The sequence below is a fragment of the Rhinatrema bivittatum genome, chromosome 4 (genome assembly GCF_901001135.1).
Source record: "Rhinatrema bivittatum chromosome 4, aRhiBiv1.1, whole genome shotgun sequence".
Classification (NCBI taxonomy): domain Eukaryota; kingdom Metazoa; phylum Chordata; class Amphibia; order Gymnophiona; family Rhinatrematidae; genus Rhinatrema; species Rhinatrema bivittatum.
In genome coordinates, this window is record NC_042618.1 from 212,980,501 (window position 1) to 213,002,037 (window position 21,537).

General features: G+C 43.2%; 1 protein-coding gene across 1 annotated transcript in view; it reads right to left on the reverse strand.

The window, feature by feature from the left end:
- CDHR4 (cadherin related family member 4) overlaps positions 1-21,537 on the reverse strand; it is a 149,013-nt gene that overhangs the window by 54,125 nt on the left and 73,351 nt on the right. Inside the window, exons 12-13 of the mRNA XM_029599672.1 lie at positions 19,685-19,906; positions 3,492-3,637 (exon numbers count right to left, since the gene is read on the reverse strand). Coding sequence (XP_029455532.1) covers positions 3,492-3,637; positions 19,685-19,906 — 368 coding nt within the window. The remainder of the gene's footprint in view (positions 1-3,491; positions 3,638-19,684; positions 19,907-21,537) is intronic.

Consider the following 21,537-nt stretch of genomic DNA (forward strand, 5'->3'; position numbering starts at 1 on the left):
TTGACTCAAACATTTAAGATCACTCCATCAAAACCTAGCAAACTGCAAAAATCAATTGATCGGTCATAACTAACACCACCACGATGGCTAATAACAGGAAGAACATGTCTCCTTTCAAAGGGAAGCCCAAGTAATGTCCCAAAAACTAGTGATCAATAACTTACTCCCTACAATTTATAAGGCAAGCTCTTCACTGCAATAGCTGCAGGTAGAATATATATGATCACATAGAGGTCCATATTCAAAAGTGTTTAGATAACGAGCTAGCTGGACAAACCCTGAGGTTTAAATATCTGCCCCTATAACCGGATAAATTTTATCCAGCTAAGTCATTAACTGGATAACATTTTTTTGGATAAATTGGAGGCATTCTTGGGACATTCTAAGTCAGAGTTAACTTGGCTGGATAACTTAACCGGCTAACTTTGATATGCAAAATTAGCTGAAATACTGAGCTTGGTCTGGAAGTGCCTGTACAGTAGGGTTAAAATTATAGGGGTACGTGTACTCGGATAAGTTTAACTTTAACTGGATGTATTGAAAGATATCTGGTTAAGAGGCAGGTTATCTGCCTACAGAAGGCCAGATAACCTTTGGCCTGCTCTGAAGCAGGCCTAAAGTTATCTGGCTAACTTATCCAGATAAAAATGAAGTTGAGCTAAGTTATAGCCGGATAACTTTGGAATGCCCTGGAATGCCTCTTTTTTTATCCTGCTAAATTAAGCCATTATCCAGCTATAATTTAGCCGAATAAGTGGTTGAATATGTCAAAACTTGCCATTTAGATGGATATCTTGTAAGTTATCCATCTAAATAGCTTTGAATATTGACCTCCTAGTTTTTCTTCTCATGCCCTTTTTAATTTCATTACCATTCTTATCCTCATCACCTCTTCTATGCATCCACCACACTTTCTGTGAAAAAGTATTTCCTGACATTATTCCTGAGTCTACCCTTTGGAGCTTCATATCATAACCCCTAATCCTACAAGCCCCTTTTACTTCTCTTTTTTTTTGTTTGTCAGAGCTATATAATCCCATATACCTTTTGAAAATATCCAGTGAAGCAGTAAGGTATCTGGCCACACAAGGCCGGATAAGTAAAAAAAAAAAACCTAACGAATTATTTTCAAACATAGGCCAGGATTCATCATTCCGTGCGGAATGATGAATCCTGAGCTAAAGGGGGCAGGCGGGCAAAGGAAGGGGCGGGCGGGCGATAGCCTGCAGTCGATCGCACCATGGCAGTGCAATTTCACCTGCCGTGTTGTGGCCGGATGCAGGCTATCGCGGGCAGAGCACCACTGTAAAAGGTAGTGCTACTCCCTGCGCTACTGCCGGCGATAATGTTCGAAACATTATCACCAGCAGCGGTGCCACCGTCGACTCCTCCCTAGCTCCGCCCCGACTGCTCCCCTCCCCCTAATTTTAATGTTACTGCTGCGCAAAAGGCTTAGAAAATAACCCCCATAGCTAATTAGGGTTTTTAGTTATCCAGCTATATGTAGCTGGCTAACTTTAGGCTGCTTATATTCAGTGGGACCTTTATCCCACTAAATATACAGCACAAGTGAACTTTAGCCAGATAACCTGTCCACTAACTGACTTACTGAATATTACTCCCATAATTCATAACCAAACATAAATAAAGTATATTTACTAATAATAAGCATCCCACATGAGTGAGTCTCTACACATTTCTGGCCAGTTATCTCTGAATTTCCAAAGTGAACTTATGCTTTGAAAATCCTTCCTAAAAGGGGTCATTTTACAACTCCCTGCATTGTGGTAAAGTCTGCATTTACAATGTCTGCAGACTTTACCACAATGCAGGGAGTTGTAAAATGACCCCTTTTAGGAATTAATTTTCAAAAGTATTTACAGGGTACTGTACATATAAAAGTACATATTGAAGCATATGTACTTTTACATGCATTAGAAAGAGGCGCTCTGGTAGGGGGTGCAGTTGAAATGGGAAAACCATTTACATGCATACTTTTGATTTTTTAAAGTATGCACATAAATCTAATCACACAAAGTGACACATGCTAACAGCTGGGTTCTGCACACACCTGCTAATATTCAAAGCAGATTTATAAGTATATGTCTGCTTTGAGAATTCGGACTGTGTTATCGATCAGCTCCTCCAGAGGGGAGGAGCTAGCAATCTGTTATATTTCTCCGTGAGGAGTAGCAATCTGTTATTGGTGACGCCGCCAAATGCCAAAACAAAGGGCCTTTGTTGGAATATACAGTAAAAGGGATTTGAATATGATCTAAGAAGGACACAGGAATCAATATCCAGGATTCATTGTTAAATGCACTTGGGAGAACCTTATTTAATATTCAATATTATTTTTTTATTCATTTATGTATTTGTTTTATATACCGTCAATCTGTAGACAAAGAATTTTTTTTTTTTTAATATTCACGTCATTTTTTCAGGCCATTTTTTAGCCCATTTTTTTAGCCCAGGATTCATGATTATATGATTAAGCTGCTTCTTGAAAATAAATGCATTTTTGGAATGAGCTGGCTTTTTCACCTGCATTAAAAGACATTGTGGTAATAATTAATTATTAATGTTGTTTTCTGCATTTGGAGAATTTTGGATCATTTTTACACATCCAAGAAATTTTTATAGCTTGGTTTTGCATACAGATTTTGGCATAAACAATAAGATACATATTAATATAACGAAACACAACCCTGATAAAATTTCAATGACAATGACAGTCCCAATTTAAGATTAATGTATATCAATTCAAAATGAATCAATTTGTCTAAGAAAAAGGGTACAAAATAGCAGGTATGCTGTGAGCTGTGTTTATTATAGCAGTGAATTTCTATAGCTAAAAATTGTATAATATCCTATTCCCATTCCCCCCACTCCATCCCAGTACTTCAAAAGTACTGCCCTGGTTCTTAACTGAGCCCACATGTACAGGAATAGCTCCATACACCAATGTAGCTTACAGGCCAAAATGTTTGCCCATCCCTTATGTAAATGGTATTTTCTGAGGAAGGAGTGAGTCGGGAAACTGTGAGCAGTGGCTTCCTGATATACAGTAGTAGTGAAGAAAGAGTTCATCTGTCCTGAGTAGCCACCAGTAAGCATTTGCGTTTGAAAAGTTACTATAAAAATAACGTATCAGAGATTTCCAAGTTTATTTGGAACCAAGATAGAGTCCCACAAGTTCAAAAGAACAAAGGAAAAGTTGAAAAGCAGAAACAAATTTTTCTTCACCTGTGGGATTGACTTGGGTTCATATCATAAGGGACAGGCTGATTATAGTCCTTATTTAACACCACTGTGGACCTGCACTTCTGACTTCCCTATGAAAAGGAGGAGAAGCCTTATATGCAGTAGAAGCAGATCGGGATAAGCAACTATATATTTGCTAGTAAGGACTAGAACAAATCCCAAAACAAAGCAGCAAAAGCAAATTTAATGTATTGTTGGTGAATGATGACTGCGTGCCTTTACAATACCTTGACGTTGATTGTCAGAAGGCAAGTATTCGTCTTCTGATTGATGGGGTCAGGCAAAATATCATTGTTCAAATCCACCACTTGAATTCTCAGTTGATAACTTTTTTTTGTTTCATAATCTAGAGGGCTGAGGAGATGGACTTCTCCTATAAAGAGAAAAACAATAATGTACTGAACCTGTCAATAAATCTGGTTACTTTGCAGTAAAAAAAAAAATCCAGCCCAGGATTCACTAGCATGTGTCATAGGAGAGAAGTGAGAGCTAAATGCTAAGGCAGGAAGAGAACTGTATGAGATTGCAGACTAGAGATAACTCTGGTCCCAAATTTGTGTTCCTTATTTCCTATAGCATGGGCAGTCAACGTCGAGCCACAAACAGGTCTTGTTTTCAGAATGTCTGCATGATTATGCATGAGATATATTTACACACCTTTAAGGCAGTGCTGTGAATCTCTCTCATGCATATTCATTGTGGACATCTTTAAAACCTGACCCTTTTATGGCTGTTGAGGACCAGGGTTGACTACGCCTGCCCTATAGTAATAGCTACAGGTATCGTCCCTGCTCTTCTGCGACTCCATGGCTGTGAGAAGAGCCAGAAAATCCAGCCCTTCACGCAGAATTCCTTCTCTGTGGATTTGCAGCAGGAGTCCAGGGACTAGAACAATGTAAGCGCAAAGTAAAAGGCAGCAGCAGTGAATGCTACATATTTCTTATCCTTCCTCCCTCCTTATCTAACTCACCTACACCCATATGAGCTTCCTTAAGGCAGCGTATAGCAGCAGCAATGTGGTAGAGTATCATGCTTTGAACTACACTGCATTATGGCAACTCCTGCAGTTCAAAGTGCAATGCTTCGACGTCAGGCAACACAGGAAGAGCAGGCAATCCAAGGTGCAGAATTGCTGCTGCTATAGGCCACTTTAAAGGAAGCTGGAATCGGTGGCTGAGGAAGGAGGGATGGTTTCAGACAGTGTGGGAGCTAGTGAGGGGGAGTGGTTGTGGGTGGGAGGGGGTGTGCGTGGTATGTTTGTGTCAGAGTGAGTGAGGAGATGTGGGGTATATGAGAGTGAGTGAGAAAAGGTTATTTACACTTTCGAATAATAGAAGGACTAGGGGGCATTCCATGAAGTTAGCAAGTAACACATTTAAGACTAATCGGAGAAAATTCTTTTTCACTCAACGCACAACAAAGCTCTGGAATTTGTTGCCAGAGGAGGTGGTTAGTGCAGTTAGTGTAGCTGGGTTCAAAAAAGGTTTGGATAAGTTATTGGAGGAGAAGTCCATTAATGGCTATTAATCAATTATACTTAGGGAATAGCCACTGCTATTAATTGCATCAGTAGCATGGGTTCTTCTTAGTGTTTGGGTAATTGCCAGGTTCTTGTGGCCTGGTTTTGGCCTCTGTTGGAAACAGGATGCTGGGCTTGATGGGCCCTTGGTCTGACCCAGCATGGCAATTTCTTATGTTCTTATCATGTTAATGAGTGTGGAATGTCAGGTACAGACTTCCATGGGAACCTTAATCCATTGATATTTGATTTGAAAGCTTGGGACAGATTTATCAGTAAAAATATCCTAGTATGTTAAATGGGAAAAAATGTCAAAATGGGAGCAAAATGTTAATAAATCTGCCCCCACCCCCAGGATCTTCCCATGACAGGAGGCCTTGAGGGCCAAACAGTGAATAAAAGTTCAATATTTCACTTCTACGTTACAGAGGAAGCCTGAGTCCATACAGTTCTAGGAGATTTCTAATTTAAAAGAAAAATATTTATTTATTTATTTAGAATTCTTATATACTGACATTCTTGAAAAAAAATATCAAATCATATCGGTTTCCATTATAACAGAACAATCGCGGCTTAGGCGTTACATTAAAACAAGGCGTCTGATAAAATAAAATAAATAGAACAGCAAAACAGTAATAACAGGCATTACATTAAAACAGGGCGTCTAATAGAGTATCGCTATGAACCTGAGAACCATCCAAATAGGGCATAAACGGGGGCCCTAAAGGATGTAAGAGCAAAACCAGGATATAAAAACATTAGCATTAGCTACTAAGTATAATGGTTGAGTGTTAACTCGTAAGTAAGGTAGTAGGGGCTATCTTGAAAGAGGATGACACCGGGTGTGTAAGGAGGGACAAGGGAACGGGTAGCAATGAGTAGAGAGAGGGATAGGCTGAGATGGCTGATGGACGGAGGGAAGGAAGAGGAGGGGAGGGAGGGGAACATGCTAAGGTGGTTGAGGACGATCATGGATCCCCATAAAGTCCTGTTATGTCCTTTGACCAGTGTTTGTTTCGTGTTTCGAGTGTTTCGTGATATGTGTTTCGTGTGTTTCTGCCACGAAACACATATTCTTGCCACAGATGTGAAACGGAAGAATTCCAGCATTGTGGGATGCACTCTGCATGAAGAATTAGAAAAATCTTGCCTGGATGATAGAAGGGCCTGCACTTTTTTGGGTAAGAATGTCACAGAGGTGTTTAAATGGATATGACTTAGTTCAAGAACACTGAGCATGACTGAAATATTTACAGAACACAAGTAAAAACCAGAACAGCAGAAGATACTGGAAATGTCTCCTGTATTTGACATTTAAGAATATTGTTGATCCTTGGAAGGATAATTTTCAAAGCCATTTATATAAACTGGATATCTAAATACGGCCCTCCTTCAATATAACTAAAAGTGAAACACACACATTTAGCTGCATTTAAAGGAAGTGTTCTTGGTGAGGAAAATCTAAATTTTCAACTCTCCTCCTGTTATTTTCCATGGAAAGAATATCTACAGAAAAAGCAGGCACAAAAGTCTGTGGTTACAAAGTTTCAAAGTAAAGTTCTTACAAAGTCGAAAAGGTAAAATGTACCCGTGAACTTTGTCCCAGTATGGACAGTCTGAAACTTGTCCCCTATTTTTGTTTTAATTTATTACATTTCAAAATACTAGTTCAAGGAATAACTTTAGAAGAAAACAAGTACATGCATGAAAAACAATAAAAGGAAAAACATACACCCCTCACATTATATACATTGCACTACCCAGTCCTCAAGCCCCCCTATTGGTTTTTACAAAGTGATTTTCTCCTATTAGATCTTTGTCACATCATAAGCTGAAAGATGACACTCTTTCAAAGGGAACACAAATTCATAAGCAAATTTTCAAAGGGAAGCTCCTGAAGGAGTACTGAGAGCAGAAGATGATTTTGCTGGTGATTAAAGAGGATTTGTAAATATTGCTTTGCTAGGAAATTTTGTGCTTAAAGCTTGGGGCAGAAACAATATTGTGCAGTAAATGGATATTCTATGTGTTGATTTAAAAAAGTAAGCTAGATACATTTTTAAAGGTGAATTTTCAAATGCTTGTGTGTGTAAAAAATACCCTATATACATGTATGCGGCCTATGCATGCGCAATACGAATTTTAAAAAAGAGATAACATATGCATGTATATGTGTGAGCAAAAGTATATGATAAAAAAAAGGGGCACGCCAGGGCAGGGTTAGCATATGTGTGTCCAATGAGATTTTAAAGTGACATATGTGCAAATGTTGTCCAATTTATGCATGCTCATTTATGCACACAATTGCAAAGTTTCATTTTGATTTTGGACACAGGAACAGGTGAAATGGTGGGAGGGATTGTACCTGTGACAGATAGGGACCTAATGGGGCCAAATTGGGACACACCTGGGTCATGGCGGGGGGTCACAGGGAGAAATGGGGGTGAAATGGGATATGCAGGGCTATAAAGGGAGTGGGGGTAAATGTTCCTGGGACAAACTGGGGAATGTGTCAGTGGTGGTGAATCCCTTTTCAATGGGACTCTAATTTTCCTATGTATACTCCGGTCACAACAGTTGAGGAGAGAGAGAAAATAGAGGAGGAGGAGGTGGTACACTTTACTGAGAGTATACAGGACTAGGACACAGTGTTTGATTCTCTGAGGAGCAAGTCATATACAGGTTTGGTTCAACAAGGAAACTATTCTGTACCTAGGCCAGCAGTTAGTGACACTTGCAACCAACCACCCGAAGGGCCCATGCCTTGCTAGTACATATCATGGTCACCACTGCCCTGGCATTTTCTGCCACCAGCATCTCCCAGGCACAGCTTGGGGTCACATCTGAAATCAGCCTGTTTACCACCTCTGTGTGTATAGATCAGGTCCTGGCTGCTTTGCTCAGGAACAAAGATCAATATATATCCTTCCCTCAGAGAAGCAAGCAATAACATCAAATAATGACTGATTTCTCACAAAGAACATGTTTCCCCCTCAGTCTTGGTGCTATCAATTGCACTTACATGTCTATAAAGGTGCAAAGGGTAGACGAGGCTACCTACCACAACTGCATGGGCTTCTACTTCCTCAATATGTAGCTGGTCTTTGATGTCAAGGGCATCATCATGGATGTCTTGCCCAGGTTTCCAGGATCTTCTCATAATGCCTAAATCCTCTTGCAGTCAGGAATTCATGACCTCTTCTATGAAGGACACACTTTATCTGACTTCATTATATACACATTTCACCTTCCTAGTGTTGCAGTTGAGTGGTGTCCAGTCAGCCAACCCCTCCTACAGCTGCATCCAAAATGCTGCCCAACACCAACTGTTCAGCTGCAATGAAGCTGACCTGGCAATCAGGTCCCTCAGCTGTCATTCTGGCCTGCTTCCTCTTCACCAGATATCAGAGGTCCTGTCAATTGTGGCTCAGATCTTTCACACTGCTGTTGTTGTGATAGATTGCATTAAGGTGCTGAAGGATCTTCTCCCATAGCTGCTCCTTCATGTAGGATCCCTCTCTCCTGGACTGGGGGCCATACAGGAGATGCTGGACTTCAAGACCTCATGGACAAGAAGGTCCATCTCATTTGGTGTTATGGTTTTGAGGGGTTGGAGTAGATTCTTGGGTACTGCGGTGATGGCCACTTCCACAGCGAGGAGCCCCATGAGTAACCGCAGTACTAGGCTAGACTCTATAGTATACACGCAGATACAGAGAAGTTGTATTTATTGTACAGCTTGATAGCACTGCCCGGGGAGTGGGTAGTAGTGGATGTAACCCAGTGAAGCAGTCTAGGGATCCTCAGCAGAGAGACCAATCTCACACTCGAGTAGATGGTAGGCAGTGCGGCGTAGCAGGGACAGGTCCCGGATGTAGAGCGGAGCGCTAAAGCTGAAGACAGACTGAGAGGGTTAGTACTCACTGAAGCAGAAGCTGTAGTTGAAGGTCCAGTCAGGCAGAAGTTGTTCAGTGGCAGGCACCAGATTAGGGAGAGCAGGCCCTCGAGGAGCGAGTACCCGGTGACCCAAGATAGGTACCTGAAATAGAGCAGAAGGGCCCCCGAGGAACAGGTACCCAGGTTAGAGAGAATACCCTGAAGGGCAGCGAGAGCTTCCTGTGGCAGCTGGAAGCGGCAGAGCAGCTTAGACCGGAGGCAGTCCAATCCAATCCTTGCTAACTCGGTTTGTTAGCAAACGAAGGGCAGGCTAAATACCAGGAAGTGATGACGTCACTCGGAGGGAACGCCCCCGAGGTTCCCGCCATGACGAGGATATAGATGTGGGTGGCTTGCGCGCGCACCCTAGGAGGTCCTCAGGAAAATCATGACAAACACCATTATACTCATATGTAACTGTCACATGCAACTTTTCCTTAGTGATATGGAATATGTGTATTATTTTACTCATGATTGCAGAGATAGTTTGTGTCTGGGAATCTGAATCCAGTCCTCCAGACACACCTAGGCAGTCAAGCTTAGTGGATATACACAATGATAACGCATGAGATAGATTAGCATACAACACAGGCAGTGCATGATAATCATGAATATTCATTATGGATATTCTGAATGCCAATCTGGAGAATTTGGTTGACAATCCATGGTCTATACTAGGAATAACAACAGGACCCATCTCCTCTGTGACTACAGGAGAATATGGGAGAGACCTGCCAGTCCCTGAGGTCATGGATCCAATTATTTCACCACCATCTTGGAATTTAGGATAGTATGGAATGTGTGGATGAATATATAATGATCAGAGGCCTGGATGAATATTTATTTAACTTGGCCTTATTCCCTGTGAACCAGTATTTCTTTCCATCTGAAATGGTCCTTATATTTTGCAGTATGTATCTCCTAGTCATTTATATGTATCTTGAGTCCCACAATATATCCAGCTCAGATTTTCTGTTCAGAGTCTGTCTTTTCTTCTATCCTCCCAACCACTTGTCCTCTTAAATTTTTATTTATTGATTTTTATATACCGTCATTCGATTTCGCCATCACAACGGTTTAAAAAGTTATGATGTTTAACAGTGTTAATATGAATCAATATAAATGGAAAATAGCGCCTGACAATTACAGTTCACACCAACTTCCAGGTGCTAGACAAGCGCTGATGATTCTCTTAAATCAGGTCAGTATTCTAGTCAATTCTGTTTACCATTGGTAGAAGAGGATGAGGGTGCCAGCTAATTAGATTACCAAGGAGTGACTGCTCGTTGAGAGCTTTGATCTAAGAGTCTTAAAAAAAGCACATAATCCTGGATGTCTTGTAGAACAGAAGCCTAGCAGTCTTCCATCAGGTGTTTGAGAGCTATATATTTGGTTTAGTCTTTGAAGAGATTTTCAGATGGCAGCTTGGAGCCTTCAGCAAAAAAGCAAGACCTTACCTATAAGGATAGGGAGTGTGAGCATGGAGAGGGGTAGGCTGGGTGCTGGTCATTAATCTGACACCTATTTTAAGGCTGGTAGACATTCCATCGCTGTATATTTTGAGAACTTGCAATTCTTTTCTGTTACATCAGAAATCTATTGGACATGGAGGTAATGTAATAGATCTTTAAGCAATAGTCTTCTTCAGGGGAATGCAGTCTTACCAGAATCTCTATATTACAGCTCTTCTCTGTTGTGAATGATTCTGAAAGGTCCACTTCTTGTGTGCTCATATCCAAGCTATGATTTTATTTAAGGGGATACTTAACATACTAGAAACGTGATACACTAAACTCCTGCTTGAGACTTGGATGCACTCACATCTAGTACCCTTTTGGGAGGTAACTGGAACCTGTGGATATATACCATTGGATTTGTGGACTCCCTTACTGGTAGTAGTTTTAGGGATGCAAAGTTAACACAACTAAACCTACTACATATATTCATGTAAGGGTAGATAACAGAAGTCTTACAATTATTGGACTAACCAGCATGGTAAGCAATATGCAGGACTACGTGTGAGTTCAGAAAGTTATGGCTATAAGATATTCTTATAGGGACTTTATTGCAGTAGACAATAAACCATACATAGCCCCATCCCGGTGTGTGTGTCCTGCATGGGTAGGGCAATGAACTCATTTGTAAGTTCTTGAGAGCAGGAACCCTGACTAGTTCTTTTCTGTGCCCCTTTCCGCAGGGTGTGGATCCTTTGGCATGAGGGTTCTTTTCCGGTCCCAGTGCAGGGGTGGCTGACATCCTTTGATTATCACTAGGAGAGGGGAAATCTCTCTTCTCTGTGAGTGCTGCATGCCCAAGTAAAGATGCTAGACGCAGGGGTTAGTGCCCAATAAGATAGTTGCAGATGGCACAATAAATATGCTAAAATTGAAGGGCTACTGTCCTCACTCAATACAATCAAACATACACAATATGTGAGGATTAATTATGTTTTAACATTTCATCCATTTGTTTTTCACCTTCAGAAATTGGTATCAGACTGCGTGCTCAATCGCTTAGGCTCTTGCCCTATACAGGGCTACAACCTCTTTCATGATGGCAATGGCACTAGAATAGTAACTTCATTTACCAATTTCATTAATGTACTCTTTTTATTATATATACCAATTCTTAACTTTTTTATCGTTTTAAAATTTTTTTTACTTATCTTGCCAAATTCATGACAACTTCTCCGCCCCGTTGTGTAAACTTGTCCCGTGAATATCCAAATCAACTACCTGACAGGCAGTGCTATCAACTAATATGTGTGTGTGATTGCTAAAATTCTACCCTCACGACATTGCAATGTGTTGGCGGCACAGCTCGTCTGCTTCATACTGCTTCATACTGAGCATTTGCGCTGAAAGTTTTGTGCTGTGAGGAAGGAACCGGTAATGGTCAGTAAAACGAGAGGAATCCCCTGAAGCAGGCGAGCTGTGCCGCCAAAACATTGCAATGTCGTGAGGGTAGAATTTTAGCAATCACACACACATATTGGTTGATAGCACTACCTGTCAGGCAGTTGATTTGGATATTCACGGGACAAGTTTACACAACGGTGCGGAGAGGTTGTCATGAATTTGGCAAGATAAGTAAAACATTTTTAAAACGATAAAAAGTTAAAAATTGGTATATATAATAAAAAGAGTACATTAGTGAAATTGGTAAATGAAGTTACTATTCTAGTGCCATTGCCATCATGAAAGAGGTTGTAGCCCTGTATAGGGCAAGAGCCTAAGCGATTGAGCACGCAGTCTGATACCAATTTCTGAAGATGAAAAACAAACGGATGAAATGTTAAAACATAATTAATCCTCACATATTGTGTATGTTTGACAATAAATATGCTGCCAGCACCACAGTCCTTCTCTCAATTACAGTATTCACCCTCTATCTGTGCAGGAATATTTGAAAATGCAAGGGATCCTACCACCCTCCTGGGTTAGGTGAGATGGAGGTCCCAACGGGCAGGGCAATCTTTAAGATGGGCAGGAAACACTTTCCATAGATGGCCAAAAATCCTGTCCTTGCACAGAGAGTAAACTTCTCTCTCTCTCCAGGGACTGAAGATTCCTGATGGGTGTCCTCTAAAATCCTTACAGTTCTGTTACTCGCGAGTTAGCAGGTTCTTCCGCTCTTAGTTTAGTTTTTGTCTCTCACTCTCCTCTGAATCTCTTATGGGAGGGATCCCTAGCAACAGACTCTCTTATCCTGCTCCACTGCAGGTTGGAAGAGGTAGCCAAAAATCTTCCTCTGGGATCCACTTAATGGACAGTTCTATCAGTCAAGTACAAAAGGGTTACATCATGAAGAACTTTAAATGTAGCTGTCATATTAAATTGCAGGCGTTAATGAACAGGGACTCAGTGAAGCTGCCATAAAGCAAATGTTGCTTACCTATAACAGGTGTTCTCACAGGACAGCAGGATGTTAGTCCTCACATATGGGTGACATCACAGGATGGAGCCCAATCACGAAACACTTTTGTCAAAGTTTCCAGAACTTTGACTGGCCCCTACTGGGCATGCCCAGCATGGCACTAACCCTGCAGCCAGCAGGGGTCCCCCCTTCAGTCTTGTTTAAAAGCTACAGGCAGTGCCAAAAAATAAAATAAGAAAACATTACTAACCCAACATCGCGGGGCGGCGGGTGGGTTTCGTGAGGACTAACATCCTGCTGTCCTGTGAGAACACCTGTTACAGGTAAGCAACATTTGCTTTCTCACAGGACAAGCAAGATGGTAGTCCTCACATATGGGTGAGTACCGAGCTGAGGATGTCCAAGAAGTGCATCAAATGTACCCAAGATGTGCAATAGGCACAAATATTGGGAAGGAGTTTGGTCAAGGGCATCCTGAACCCTAATGGGCAGGTGAAAGGGTGTTGGTACATCACGTTGTAAACAGGTTACAAAGGACTGAATGGCCGAAGATGGAATCTTGTCGTCCGGCTTTGTCCAAGCAATAGTGGGCTGCAAAGGTGTGGAGAGAACTCCAGGTGGCAGCCCTGCAAATATCAGGAAGCAGCACCGATCGCAGGTGTTCTACTGAAGTCGCCATGGCCCTCACAGAGTGTGCTTTAACACGGTCTTGAAATGGAATGCCCGTTTGCTGATAGCAAAAGGATATGCAGTCTGCCAACCAGGAGGAGAGAGTGTCTGCTTACCCTCAGGCTGCCCTAATTTGTTAGGATGGAAAGAGATGAACAACTGAGTGCTTTTCCTGTTGGCAGCTGTACGGTCTAGGTAGAACACTAGAGCCCATTTACAGTCAAGGGTATGCAGAGCCTGCTCTCCTGGATTGGAATGGGGCCTGGGAAAAAAGGTAGGTAGTATGATGGAATTATTTAGATGGAAATCTGAAACTACCTTGGGTAAGAATTTAGGGTGAGTGCGGAGTACTGCCTGGTCCTGCAGAAGTTTAGTGTAAGGCAGATAGGTAACTAGGGCCTGTAATTCACTAACTCTGCGAGCTGAAGTGATTGCCATTTGCCAAAAGGAAAATCACTTTCCATGTGAGATATCTAAGGTCACAGGAGTGAAGAGGCTTGAATGGTGATTTCATGAGCCGACCCAAAACTAGATTAAGGTCCCAAGAAGGGGCCAGAGGACGCGGTGGAGGCTTGAGGTGAAGCAAGCCCTTCAGAAAATGTGTTACAAGGGGTTGTACTGAGATAGGAACATCCCCGACACCTTTATGGAAGGCGGCTACCGCACTGACATGCATTCTGATGGAAGAAGTTTTTAGACCTGACTCTGATAAGTGCTAGAGATAGTCCAAAAACTTCGTGATTGGACAGGTAAAGGGGTCAAGGGACTGAGAAGAGCATCATCACTTAAACCTGTTCCATTTGTAAGAGTAAGATTTTCTTGTGGAAGGCTTTCGCGAAGCAATCAGGACACTGGAAACTGGTTCAGAAAGGTTAAGTGGCTGAAGGATTAACCTTTCAACATCCATGCCGTCAGGGACAAAGCTTGAAGATTGGGGTAGCGGAGGCACCAGTCGTTTTGAGTGATCAGAAGCGGGTCCTTTCCCAGGGGAATGTGCCTGCAAATGGAGAGATCCTGAAGGATTGGAAACCACACCTGGCATGGCCAGTGAGGTGTAATCAGGATCATGGTACCCTTGTCCTGACATAACTTCACGAGAGTCTTCGAGAGAAGAGGAAGTGGAGGGAATGCATAAAGTAGACCGGTTGCCCACGAGAGGGAGAATGCGTCTCTGGGCTGAGAGTGTTTGCTGCGAATGAGAGAGCAAAAGCTCTCTACTTTGCGATTTTGAGCAGACGCAAAGAGGTCTATCTGAGGATATCCCCATTGTTGGAAGATGGATCTCGCTACTGAGGGGTTGAGAGACCACTCGTGCTGTTGAAAGATGTGACTCAGCTTGTCTGCCAACACGTTGTCCACTCCCGGCAACCAGGTGGCCCTGAGGTACATCAAATGGGAGAGAGCTTCCGCCCATATCTGCGCAGCTGCCTGACACAGAAGGAAGGAGCCCGTGCCTCCCTGTTGGTTGATGTACCACATGGCCACCCGGTTGTCCATCTGGATCAGGATGACTTGATTTGAGAGGTGATCCTAAAATGCCCTGAGAGCATATCTGATTGCTCGAAGCTCCAGGAAATTTATTTGGTGTTTGGTTTCCTTTGGAGACCAAGATCCTTGTGTCTGCAGATTGGCCACATGGGCTCCCCATCTGAGGTTGGAAGCATCGGTGGTGAGAGTTATTTGAGGGTCTGAAGCCTGGAAGGGCAAGCCTTGGAGGAGATTGCTCTGATTTCTCCACCAGGCAAGAGACTGACGGAATGAGTCAGTTACTTGGACAATGGTCAACAGGGGCTGAATGCTTTGAGTCCATTGTGACCGTGGAGTCCACTGCATGACTCTCATGGCCAAATGGGCCATTGGTGTGACCTGAACTGAGGATGCCATGTGTCCCAGGAGGATGAGAAAGTGGCGTGCAGTTGTGGAGTTCTGGGACTCCAGCTGGTGTGCAAGAGACACGAGAGTGAGAGCTCGCTATAGAGGCAGAAAAGCCTTTGCCTGCAAGATGTCCAAGTCTGCCCCAATGAATGACAAGGTTTGAGATGGGACTAAAGAGGATTTGTTGTAATTGACGAGAAATCCTAATGAAATTAGACTGTGTAAGGTTAGATTGAGGGACGACAGAGCAGCTTGCTGGGTGGGAGCCCTGATTAACCAATCGTCTAGATAGGGGTAGACGTGAACACCCTGAGTTCTTAGGAAGGCTGCAAACACTACAAGGCATTTTGTGAAGACTTGTGGTACAGAGGCTAGGCCAAATGGAAGCACTCGGTACGGATAGTGCTTGGGGCCTACTAGAAACCTCAGGTATTTGCGATGAGATGGAGTTATCGCAATATGAGTGTATGCATCCTGAAGGTCGAGAGAGCAGAGCCAGTCTCCTCGTTGTAGGAGAGGAAGAAGCGAGCCTAAGGTTATCATCTTGAATTTCTCTCGCTGGAGGTACTTGTTGAGGGCCCGTATGTCCAGAATAGGACGAACACCTCCCGATTTTTTGGGGATTAGAAAGTACCGGGAATAGAACCCTAGGCCGTGCTGAGAGTAGGGTACGGGTTCTATTGCCTTGGACTGGAGAAGGAGGGAGGCCTCCTGATCCAGAAGGATGGAGTGATCAGATGTTCTCCACGTCGGCAGAGGTGGGGAGTCCGGTGGCACGGAGAGAAAGTTCAGATGGTAACCCTGGGCAATTATCGCCAGTACCCATTGGTCTGAGGTGATTGAATGCCATTTGTTGTTGAAATGGCACAGTCAGCCTCCCACTGGTATGTGAGGCAATGGTGGCTGGCTGCTGCTCTCTAGGTGGAAGTCAAAAACCTGAAGCAGGACCTGGTTGAGGAGCTGCTTGCGGCTTTTGTTTCCGTGTCTGACGAGACTGGGTTTTTTGAAAAGGTCTCGTGGCACGGGATCTGGTTGGTGGCTGGTAGGACTTCTTCGGCCGGAAGAAGGACTTCTTAGAGTCCTTTCGGAAGGGCTGTTTTGAAGAGTAGTCAGAAGGCATCAGAGAGAGCTGTCTCAGGGTCTCATGATGGTCTTTAAGTTCCGCCACCGTCCGTTGAATCTGTTCGCCAAACAGATTATCTCCTACACAGGGTAGGTCAGATAACCTGTCTTGTACCTCAGGGCGAAGGTCGGAAGACTTGAGCCAAGCCCATCTCCTTGCCGAAATAGCTGCTGCAGATACTCTGGTAGCAGTATCAAAGATATCATAGGATGATCTGATCTCATGCTTGCCTGCCTCAAAACCTTTGTTTACTAGGGTTTGAAGCTGATCTTGGAATTGTTGAGGCGGGTATCTGTCAAATCTTGTATCTGCTTAAAAATGACTATTATATTGGGTCATATAGAGCTGAAAAGTGGCAATCCGGGAGATGAGCACTGAACCTTGGAATACTCAGTGGCCAATGGCATCTAGAAACTTCTGTTCCTTGCCAGGGGCAAAAGAAGTGTGAGGCTTTGATCTCAACATTTGCTTCAACAACTACAGATTGGTGATCCAATTGAATTTTCTGAAAGCCTGGAGCTGACTGCACCAAATAGGTAGTGTCAGCCTTTCTATGCACTGGAGCAATGGATCCAGGATGTTCTCAGTTCTTTTTGAGTAGATCCAGAAGAACCTGGTGGATAGGGATGGAGGTTATTTCTTTGGGAGCATCCAAGAATTGGAGCAACTCCATCATCTGATGTCTGTCATCCTGTTCAGTTTGCAATTGGAAGGGAACCAATTCAGACATTTCCTTCACATAATTTATAAAGGAGAGGTCCTCTGGAGGAGAACGCTTCCTACTTTCAGTGGGTGAAGGTGGTGAAGGTAAATCATTGGTGTCTGGGGAGGAATCATCAGTCCAGGTGTCGTAGTGATCAGCACCTGTCCCTCTATGAACTAGAGGGGACGGGATGGTGGGATACCTGAAGGTCCTGGTCTAGGCTCCGAAGGAATCAGAGGAATTATCGGAGGCACCGATGAAGGCATCGAAGGAACCGGCGCAGGCATCGAGGGCATCGATGGATGGCTCGGTGGCGCCAACAGACTGAAGGGGGACCCCTGCTGGCTGCAGGGTTAGTGCCATGCTGGGCATGCCCAGTAGGGGCCAGTCAAAGTTCTGGAAACTTTGACAAAAGTGTTCCATGATTGGGCTCCATCCTGTGATGTCACCCATATGTGAGGACTACCATTCTGTTTGTCCTGTGAGAAAATCGGTATTACATATTCTATCATTTTAAAGCTTCTGTAGCACTGATTTTACGGCAGCTTCACTGAGTCCCTGTTCATTATCACCTGCAATTTGACATCAGCAGCCTTAAGTCTGGCTGCTGTATTGGCTGTAAACGATATAATAACTTCTTGGTAACCGCAGAAATGTCATGTTACTATAGTCTAATCTAGACAGTGCTAACACTTGTGCCATTCTTCTCAAATTCTCTGGAGTATAAAACACATACAGATGTCATAGTACCCATAAATAAAATGTATGTAGTTTTTGCAGTTCTGAACCTGCAATGATAAATTTGGTTCAAGCAAAATAATAAGATTGTGAATTGGCTTACTATGGGTTAGTTGCTGTCTATTTAACTGAAAAGAAAAATCAGAGTGCAATCCAGAACATCCTACCCGCATCATTTCATTTTTTTTGGGGTTGAGTTTAAGACTATTCACTATACACCAAGAGAAGATCTGAGACAAACAGAAGTTAATTCTCTGTTCCTCTAAACTACTAGATTCAATAGTAAAAATGGATTTATATCATCTGTGAACACAAAATAGCATATACCCAAAAATGTACAAAGGGATACCATAAAAATATTAAATACGGTGGGAGAAATTATTGAACCCTGTGAACCAGACATATTCATCCAGTACCACCACTATAGCACCCTACTAATAATGCCAGCTGTTTCCTCTGGCTGACCAAAGAACTATAATCAGCCAAGTTAAACACAGAAAATTGATTACAAAAAAAGACCACATAGCCTATCTAATCTGCCCATCCACACCAATTACTCAGCTGAATAAACCCTAACATTCCCTCAGAGATCCCTTGATAGAAACATGTGTTGAAGGCATCTCTCTATACTGAAGGGATTTCTCTGTTACGCTAGAGCAGGGGTCGGGAATCTTTTTGGCTGAGAGAGCCATGAACGCCACATATTTTAAAATGTAATTCCGTGAGAGCCATACTAACTACAACCCCCCACCCTCCTGACTCCCCCAAGACCTACCAAATTAATTTACTACAACCCCCTACTCTCCTGACGCTCCCAAGACCTGCCAAATTAATTTACTACAACCCCCCCTCCAAGACCTGCCAAAAGTCCCTGGTGATCCAGCGGGGGTCCAGGGCTTGCAGTCAAATCTTTAATATAAAAGTAAAAATCTAACAAAACCCTCCACCCTCCTGACGCCCCCCAAGACCTCCAAAATTAATTTACTATAACCCCCCACCCTACTGACGCCCCCCAAGACCTGCCAAAAGTCCCTGGTGGTCCAGCGGGGTCTGGGAGCGATCTCCTGGACTTGGGCTGTCGGCTGCCAGTAGTCAAAATGGCGCCGACGGCCCTTTCCCTCACTATGTCACTGGGGTCGACCAATGGCGGCGGTAGCCCCTATGACATAGTAAGGGCAAAGGGCCGTCGACGCCATTTTGATTACTGGCAGCCGACGGCCCTTTGCCCTTACTATGTCACAGGGGCTACCACCGCCAATGGTCGACCCCAGTGACATAGTGAGGGCAAAGGGCCGTCGGCGCCATTTTGACTACTGGCAGCCGACAGCCCAAGTCCAGGAGATCGCTCCCGGACCGCTCCTGGACCCCCGCTGGACCACCAGGAACTTTTGGCAGGTCTTGGGGGGGTCAGGAGGGTGGGGGTTGTAGTAAATTAATTTTGGAGGTCTTGGGGGGCGTCAGGAGGGTGGGGGATTTTGTTAGATTTTTACTTTTTTATTAAAGATTTGTCTGCGAGCCAGATGCAGCCATCAAAAGAGCCATATCTGGCTCCCGAGCCATAGGTTCCTGACCCCTGCGCTAGAGGTTGGTTGTGCTGGTAGCTGGGGCTTAGGTGTTGTTTTGCAGGTGTTTCAGCTCCATAGGAAAATCTGGATTGGTGCAACCTGTGAACTGAAAATTGTGAGATATACAGCAGTGCATGGAGCAGGGGCCTTGCAAGAGACTGTCATTCCTCTTCCAGGTAAAATGAACCTGTATATCAAATCTTTAATGCACTGTGGAAGCAAACATTCTCAGTTTTTATTACTTTTGTAACCCATCTCCTTTGGTAAAGATTAGAATATATTTAGAGGAGGTGTTTCATGTGTACTCATGCCATGTGATTATTAATTTATTAATTATACCATCATATCTTAGCCCTTAAATATCAAGGGATAGTTGAGAGCCTTCCTGAAAGAACCCCCCCCCCCTGAGAACTTACCACTTCTTGGGTTGATGTAAAATAAGGTGGGGATTTCGTTGTTGCCCCCTGCTATACTAAACTCAACGTTGTTAAACTTGTAGTCCCGGTCAGTAGCATTCATCTGTCCAATGACTGACAGGAGCGGTGCATTCTCATCGACTGTAAAGCTCTGTGTCGCAGGGTTACACTGGGGATTGTACTGGTTCACTGGAGTAACCGTAACAAATACCGGAATGTTAGCTGGGTTGGGGAAGAAAACAGAAGGCAGTTATTGCATGATAAGTATCTGCCGATGGGGGGGGGGGGGGGGGGGGGAAGCATGATCATAGCCAATCAGCGGAAACATCTGAGAGGAGAAGAGCTAAAATGTTTTCAAACTGTGAAGTCACCTGCTGCAGGCCAAGCTACAAGATAATAATAATGCAGTGGGTAATTTAATAGCCCAGGTAATTTGAAGGTCTATGGGTACCTTCAAACTAATTTTCAAAGACAAAATTACCTGTGTAGCTTCTTTTTGAAAATTTGTTTTGGCAAGGTTCATTCACACAAAAGTACCTATTTTTGTACCACTTTTACTCTTGTGGGCAGAGTTCACATGGAAAGGGTCGTGCAAATTAAATTCCTGCATGCGCTTTCCCTGAACCTTTTTTCCCCATGGCTAAATATAGTCACCTTGTGTAACCCGATGGCTAGATTTAGCCGCAGGACCCAGGTTTAGCCAGGTAACTAGGGAGCTGGCTGCATTCCTTTCAAAGCCGTCCTCTCAGTGCCGCTGCAGGGGCATCTGGAAATCCAAACTTACTATATAATTCCTATTTTTCATACGCATGTACTTTTGTAGCAGAAATACATGGTAATTTAGAAACTAACTGTGCACATTTTCTAATATACTAGCATTAATCTCTACACCTCCACTTAGGTGTGTAAGTGCTGTTTCACAGACAGGTTTGAAATTTAGGAGCCCTGAGCTTAAATTTATCCTCCAGAAACTCCCTCCTGCACCTTCTTATGGCAATGGTACCACAAGTGCTGTCAGCAGTCTTTAAAATCTTATCTAGATGGCACGATGTCCGCTACCTTTGCATCAGACAAGTTTGTTATCAAGTGATATTCATGCCTACCCACCACTCAACTATCTACATTCCTCATGACCAAATCGCCAACTACAACAGTCCTAATCTTTCTCTCCTGGATACACACCCCTGGAGATCCATCCTCAGTGCAAGAGGATATTGCGTCACCTGGAGGGCGGATCATTTTTTGCCATGCCAAGGTACCAACATGAAGACTATGTTGAGCCAGCAGTTATATATACAAAATACTGAGAAAAAGGATCAAATGTGATATTTATACAGACATTTTATTAGTAAAGTAATGAAGTACAATTGCTTTTTGTCCCTCACTTCCTTGATGAAGGCTTAAAAGAACAGGGTCATTTATCATTTCGCAATAGGGCCTTAACACGGAGGGAGAGAGAGAGGGAGAGAATCAGTCTGACACTATATATATGTACCACTGTAGAGGGGCACTTTGAATCAGGGTGGATTTCTGAAGGTAGGGTGGGGTTTGGGGGGTGTTGTAACAGAAACATTCTGAGGTATTCATATTAATATTGACATCACTAAACATTTGTAGTCATTATAATGGATGAAAAGTATATCAAGAGCAGTTGATTTGTTCAATGTACAATACAGAGGTTCTTTTTCTCTCTCTCTCTCTCTCCCCTTCCCCGCAGTGATTTAATCAGCATGCAAAGCGAAAAATAGCACAGGTGTGATAAATTTATTTCATCTTGCAGAAATTGTCTATGCGATGCGGGAACAGGGTAATTAGTCTAACCATTTTTTTTATCGCATTTTATATGCCCCTTT